Source organism: Acyrthosiphon pisum, chromosome X (assembly GCF_005508785.2).
Source record: "Acyrthosiphon pisum isolate AL4f chromosome X, pea_aphid_22Mar2018_4r6ur, whole genome shotgun sequence".
NCBI classification, from domain to species: domain Eukaryota; kingdom Metazoa; phylum Arthropoda; class Insecta; order Hemiptera; family Aphididae; genus Acyrthosiphon; species Acyrthosiphon pisum.
This window is the reverse complement of record NC_042493.1, coordinates 62,050,445-62,057,889: the sequence shown is the minus strand read 5'-3', so window position 1 is coordinate 62,057,889 and position 7,445 is coordinate 62,050,445. Positions and strand designations below refer to the sequence as shown.

At 32.6% G+C, this 7,445-nt stretch overlaps 2 protein-coding genes across 2 annotated transcripts in view; both read left to right on the top strand.

Annotated features, from left to right (window-relative positions):
* Window positions 1-144: 144 nt before the first annotated feature.
* Window positions 145-3,756, top strand: LOC100161852 (zinc finger protein ush-like). Its single transcript, XM_003248618.4, has 2 exons — window positions 145-641; window positions 2,400-3,756. The coding sequence occupies exons 1-2, from the start codon at window positions 366-368 to the stop codon at window positions 2,976-2,978; spliced, it is 855 nt and encodes a 284-aa protein (XP_003248666.2). The 5' UTR covers window positions 145-365; the 3' UTR covers window positions 2,979-3,756.
* Window positions 3,757-3,951: 195 nt separating this feature from the next.
* The window catches only part of LOC100571306 (peptidyl-prolyl cis-trans isomerase B-like), a gene marked incomplete in the record, with an annotated part of 6,954 nt that continues 3,460 nt past the window's right edge, over window positions 3,952-7,445 (top strand). Inside the window, 2 exon segments of the mRNA XM_029488022.1 lie at window positions 3,952-4,431; window positions 7,244-7,385. Coding sequence (XP_029343882.1) covers window positions 4,363-4,431; window positions 7,244-7,385 — 211 coding nt within the window.

The following is a 7,445-nucleotide window of genomic DNA, read 5'->3' as shown; positions in this document are numbered from 1 at the left end:
GTAGCCAACTGTACAACAAAGTATTTTATTGGTCGTAAAATTGAGCCTGTAGGTTGTAATCGACATTTCAAACAAAATATTTCTTTCTGGTGAATTAAATGATGTAGGTTTTCTTTAATTTTTTTAATTTTTTCGTTACATTTTCTTTGGATAAACACATGTTTGGTTAATTATTGATGGTCCCCGAAATTTTCCAAATTCCGAATATGTGGTCCTCAAAAATGTAATTTAATTGGGAATTCTTGATATAGTGATATATACATACACCTCTTAGAGGTCTAGAGTAAGACCCGGGACGATGCCTATACTGCAGCAGACGACAGTACAAAATTGACCCATTAGAGTACCCTACCTACTTATATAATATGACGTGTTCAATTATGTGCTTAATCCGCAAACGTTTTCCGCAGATGACCGTCGACGGAACACATCACCATCAGTGTCAGCCGGCCAACTGTTGGAAGTGTCCAGTGTGCAGCGCCGTGTGCACGAGCGCGTCGGCCGCTCAGAAACATTTGGACAACCACAACGGTATAAGGGCGTTCGTGTGCACCATCTGCCAGTACAAGGGCAACACGCTTAGGGGTCTCAGAACGCACATCCGCATGCACTTCAACAAGCGGATGATTCCGGATCTCATGGTGAGCCATCCCAACGAGCCGTTTTCCGAGCGCTTCGTTTTTTTAATATCATCCTACTTATTAAAGTCATTACTGGCCAAGTTCCTGTTTGTAGTGTGTCGCGATAAAAAATGTTTTTGCCACTCCTTATAATATGATTGAGTTTTATACAAAACCTTAGTATATTATATTTAAGATATTAGAATCAATTTAAATATTATACTTATATAATGTAGGTATACGTTTGTTAAAAGTAGAACCCACAGGGATGGATTTACACCATAGCTATCTCAAGGGTGAAATTTTTTCCCACCCCTATAAACATTTTTCTGTTTATGAATGATTTTTTTAGGACTTTATAAGTATCTTATGTATTATACATATTAAAAAAAATAACATTGATCCGTCTAATAATTGTTCAAGTGCATAGATCATAAATCGTTCTAATCGCGAAAATATAATATGAGATATAAAGGTATACCAATTATTTAATAGGTATTAACTATTAAGTGATTGATAATTCCTGATAATTTCTCGAAAAAAAAAATCTGTGAATAGGTACATGCGCGATAATCAGATATTACCCTAGTAACTTACAATATCATTATAATATTATTAAGTATTAACAACTTTAAAAAAATATGACGTTATGCTGACCTATTTATGGCTGCCTATTTAGTCTGACACTAATATTATACCGCTTCCGAGTGAAACCAATGTTATAAAATTCTAATAAGTTGGTAAAATAAAATAAACAAAATAGTTATTTTAAAAGTGTTTCATCATCACTTTAAATCATAAATATAATTACGAATTCGTATATAAACTATTTTTTATTTACCCATTTTCTAAGTGTTAAGGCTTCAATTATACAACTAAATGGTTATTAGCCTACATTTATAGATATATACAATTAGATTAACATAAACAATTAGCAAAGTATTTGCAACTCATTCGTGGCTACTGCTGTTTTAAATGTATTTAATTATGTACATAATAATTTACATTTAGAGATGAAATCAATTATTTTTAAATCTTGCAGTCTTCGTTGTGCGGCTTTTTAAAAGAAATATTTTCGTTTTTAATGTTTATAATTTATTACAAATATGCCTCCTAATGGTTATAGTTTTCTCCAGAGCGGGATTTATGAATGCAGAGACCCAAGGCGGTAAGGTTCATCCTTAGTGGTGGTGGCCAATATTTTTCAAATATATGTTAATAATATTGGTGCAGTTTAATATAATATGTTATAATTTAATTTAAGAATATATAAGTAAAATATTTTTTTATTCAAAAGCAAAAATAAAATTATGTTAAAATAATTAATTATACTAAGCAAATGATAATATTTATATTAAACTTTCAAAATTTAATTTGGTAATATCATAACACCTGTCCGTACCGAATACCGACCATATTCAGTAGGGTTTTGATAAACTCTGCTAGTCCTCAACTGACGATTACAAACGCATATTTTTAAACTCACTTTTACACATTTATATAGGAAACTATAAATTAATACAATGGGAGATTGAACAAAATATTTTGGATTCAAATTGTGCACTTTTGATTTGTATTATTGATTTATGCAATTATACTGTAATGATATATTATGTTGTATATTAAGATATAATAAAACTCCCATTATGTGAAGACGCCCCCCCCCTGCGCCCTCCCCTAAATTCTGACAGGGTTTACTTCTATAGTCCTATATATTATATACCACTGCTGAAACATAATTTAATATGTCTGACAAATTTGTCTTTTTGGTGTGTGCAGGAAGAAGATTACGTGACGTGTTTGATCGACGAGAACTCGGCGTCATCGATGGTCGATGGACGCGCCAAAACGCCGACCACTTTGGATTCCGCGGACAAGCCGTCTGCGCCGTCCACCGTTCTTATCAAGACGGCCTCAGCCGTGGCCTCGTCGTCATCGTTGTCGCCGTCGCCGTCGTCGTCTTCGTCATCCACAGCCGCGGCCGCAACCGTCATAGTGGACGATGAGCCAAAAGAATTGGTAGTCGTCAAGCAGGAACCGATCAACGGCATGGCCGCACCGCCGACGATGGAAGAATTGGCCACAGGCGCCTACCGTCGGCAGCAGCACGAACTTCCGGCCACTGCGTCTGACGAACTGCTGCAGCAACAGCTCCCGCCACCGCCGCCGACGCCGCAGCTGCAGATGCAGACTGCCGGTGGCAACAAGCGGACCGGCATGACCGCGAAATACTGCAAGGCGTGCGACATATCGTTCAACTATCTGTCCACGTTCATTGCGCACAAAAAGTACTACTGCCGGAACAGCACAGAATACAAGTGCAACACGGAAAACGCCAAGACGGCGACCGTCACTTAGGTGGCATGTAACGCGCCTCCGACCGATAAATCGTACGATTGTCGTACTACACTTTTATTATTATTATTATCATTATTATTATTTTTATTAATTATTATTATTATATTATCATTTATTATTTTATTTGAACGTATATGCTTACAACTCGCCGACGATCGCGATCCTATAAAATATAATATATTATAATATTGTTATATTATACCTATACATAATAATAATATAACGACGACGTTGACGAACAACCTGTTGCAAACTGTACCTATATAAACGGTTATTATACTTTAAGACGACGACTCTATTATTCTTCGTATACATCCCCTCATTTTGCGATTATATTAACTATTATTATTATTATTATTATGATTATGATGATGATAATGTTATCATGATTATTATTATCTATGTTTACTATAATATTTAAATATTATAATATTTCGTTTACATATTATGTGTCAGAACGATTCGTTTATGTAATACGATGTAATATTATGTTAGAATCGATCATGTTTTAATATTTTATAATTTTTTTTTTAAATATAAATAATTAAAGAATTTAAAGATTTATCATTTCCAAACGTTGTTTTCATATTATATTGTGTTTATTTTGTTTCTTTATTTGCTATTATTTGCATTATTATTATATTATTATTATTATTATTTTATTTCATCATTATTTTTATTATTTTTAGTTAATATTGTTCAGAGTAATCAACAACTATATTTCTAACATTTATTATCATTATGACTATAATATAATATCATTATTATTATTATTATTATTATTATTATTATTATTCTAACGAGTTAAAGTAGTATTTATGTTATAAGCGGTAACCATATATATAAATATCCATCCTCGTATATTATATTATATATTGTACAACGCGATATTATTATTATTATTATTATTATGTTCTTATTTTATGGTATAATTATAATTATTTTTATTATTATTATGGAAACGAAAAAAAAAACGTTTGATGTTTTTACTATAGACTGTTTAAAGTATATAAATATAATAACATTATAATAAAATATAGTCCTGCTGCATTATACGTTTACATGCCCGGCGTGTGTTCTTGTTGTTTTTGTTGCTGTTGTGGTGGTGGTGTGGTATCGGTGGTGTGTCGTATATTATGTGCCTCTGAAATCGCTTTAATTCTATCCCTTCAATTGGAACATATACATAGAGGAATCCATAGAAAACCGATAATCACCCTACACTATAATATACCTAGGCACGTTACACGGACACATTCAGTCTCGTCCGTCGTCCAGCACACGTCGTGCACGATAATAATAATAATACTTATTATTATCGTCGTTGTCGTCGTCGTGGTCTCCTCCTTCGACACCAGTGTCGTCTCTCTGCGGCTTGCAAACGATGGTTCTCAATTTTCCTGTGGTTGTGTGCGCGTTGGTGGCGATCATAGTCGGCGGATGCCGCGCGGGCGTAAGTACAATATAAATATATGAATTCAGTGCTTGATTAGAGAGGGGATGTGGCTGAACGGAGTCCACCTTCTTAAAAAAATATTTGTGCGTACCGGTACTTGGTACGAAAATTCTCGACTCGCCGGAAATAGATGGGTAGGTAGATTGAACTATCTTCGTATGTACCCCTTCTAATTATATCCTAATTTAGGTAATCAATATAAGACATTTAGGTACGCGTACGCAGAATTTTTCAACTGCACTTTTGGAACCCCCTTTTAGAATATGTTTCCCAATTATTTAAGCACTGAATATGATGATGATGATGATGATGATTTATTTTACCATGTTGGTCATAATAATATATAAGGTTTACCGAGACACCGAGTATATACAGCTTACCCACATCGTTTCCGCTTCGAGGGTATCGGAGTAACCGACCCATTTTTAGTGCGAAAACTCTAGCTTCGTGGGAAATAGGTGGCCTGGGTATCAACACCAGGAAACTGGTAGGTTGTTCTATGTTATAGATCTATAGGTAAATTAATAAAGTATAGTAATATAGTAATGCAGTGGCGCAACTTAATAATAAGGGGCCCATGTGAAAATGTCTAGACCAGGGCCCTTACCTGCTAGCAAGAATTAAACACAGTACAGCACTTGGTATAAATCGAACGTGGTTCAAAGTACTCTTTAAACTTTCCTAATATCTCCAAGAACAATTTGAAATTTTCACAAAATCGGTCAAGTAGTTTTTGAGAACCTATATTATAATAGCCACGGCTTACAAATAACATTTAACTCTCATGTTTGTTTTAAGATATAATTTCTTTATTCGAAACCATAAGCGTGCGACAATTTAATGGATCCTTTTACCTCGTCTACCAGAGTAACTTATGGCAAACATTTAAAATACTATTTTTTACTAATTATTTAAAAAAAAAAAATAAACAAAAACGTCTGTCGTAAATCTCAAAATACCTCTCCGGGTTGAAACAACTGGGTCTAAATAGTGAATCTAAACCATTCAGAGACTCTCAAAAACACACAAAAAATGTCCAGTGGTTTAGGAGGAGATTAATGACATACAAACATTTATTTGTACTATATATATATATAGGCATAGATTGTTATTATTTTCGGCCACCCGGCACCCAATTCATTTTACCAAAGAAAATTATTATACATTAAAACCTTCCCCGTGACTTGACCGATTTACTAGTGAAAATCGTATTAAAATAAGTAGAGTTCTTTTCGAGATATGCTCGTACATACAAAAAAAGGGCTTCTATTTTATAATGTATACATATAGATTAATAGATTATATTATATTAACTGTATTAATATTTAATTATTATTATATTATTTTGTATATTACACATTATAGTAGGAATATCGTATATGAGATCTCGGGGCCCCAAAAATCGGGGGCCCCTGTGAATTGCACGCCCAACACTCCCGATAATTGCGCCACTGTAGTAATGTAAGTAATGTAGGTACATAGTCAATTGCAGAAAAAATATAGTATACATATAGTTGATAATTAATAATGGATTCCATAATTTTAAAAAGATAATGTCATATTGGCATGGTAGTTAAAAATTAGCAAAATCACATACAATATACATAATTTAATAATTTATGATGGACTCTAACTTACAAAAATATATTGGTGTACCTAGGTAGTAGTATTGTAATATAGTACCTATAATAAACAAGGTGCAGAACAACTGTAGGAAAGTCGCACAATCACTTTGATAAAATATTAATTTATAATTATTCGACGTAATTTATTTGTTATAATAGTTTTATAAATAAACAAAAATATATCAATAACTGTAATCTAATATAACCATGTAGTTAATGTTGTAACAATAGCAAAAAAATAATGATCATGAAAAATAATTTATACGATTATTTAATCGTATAAATTTGTTTATTTTAATTACTTGTAATTATTATGCATTTATTATAATTTATAAGTTTAAAAATGTTTACGTATGTTAAATATCCCTAATAATTGTTAAATTGTTACAATTTTGTTCTTAGTAATGATAGAAGTCTTTTTTTTTATATAAAAAAGCAATTTTTAGTTAACTTATTGTTGATTCTATTCAACCCATTACCAAACTTAGTACTTACTTTAACTTACAAATATTTAAGTAATATAGGTACTTTCCCAGTTGCCCAGCCTAGCGGGAATGAGTTAAGGTATAGTAATCTATATGTATGGGAATTGAACACACTGAACACAGTGTTGGGCCAAAAACTCAATGATTGACCAATCATTAAAGTTTTTGAGAATTAAAGGATTATATACCTATCTATAAATTCATAGTTAATTTCATTTCAATAAGGTCATGAATTTTATTGAATAAACCTAAAAAATAATTTTGTAACTAATAAAAATGAAGCTAAACAAAACTAATAGTGGATAATACTAGTTAATCCATGTAGTATCATAAATTTCACTAATTAGATTTTTCATCTTCAGACATTTTATGTTTTAACATATCAATATAATGTCTTCATCTAACATCTTAATCTTTATAATATTTAGCATTGACAAATTAAACAAGTAATTACCTATTCTTAAATTTTATCAATATTTAATGATTATGGTTATTTTAGTCCTTATAAACTATTTAATCATCCACTGTTAATCGTAGTTTTTTTATCCAACACTCACTGTACACTTGAGTTCAAACACTAAATAATTAACCTGTAAGCCTGTTAACCATACCTATACCACGTTTATAGTCAGCAAGTGGAATAGTGAATATAGTACTTATATACATTTATAATAACACATAGGTAATACATATGTATAGGACCTCCAGACGTTCACGGTGACCGATGTGGCGTACTTGGATGTGGAGGTGGCCGGCACCGAGTTGGGTACGATCGAGATCGGTCTTTTCGGCCAAATCGCGCCGAAAACGGTGGCAAACTTTATCACGATTCTGACGGCAGCATTGACGCCGCACTTACGCCGGCACCAAATTCCATCGGGTTGTTCAACAGTTTGTCATC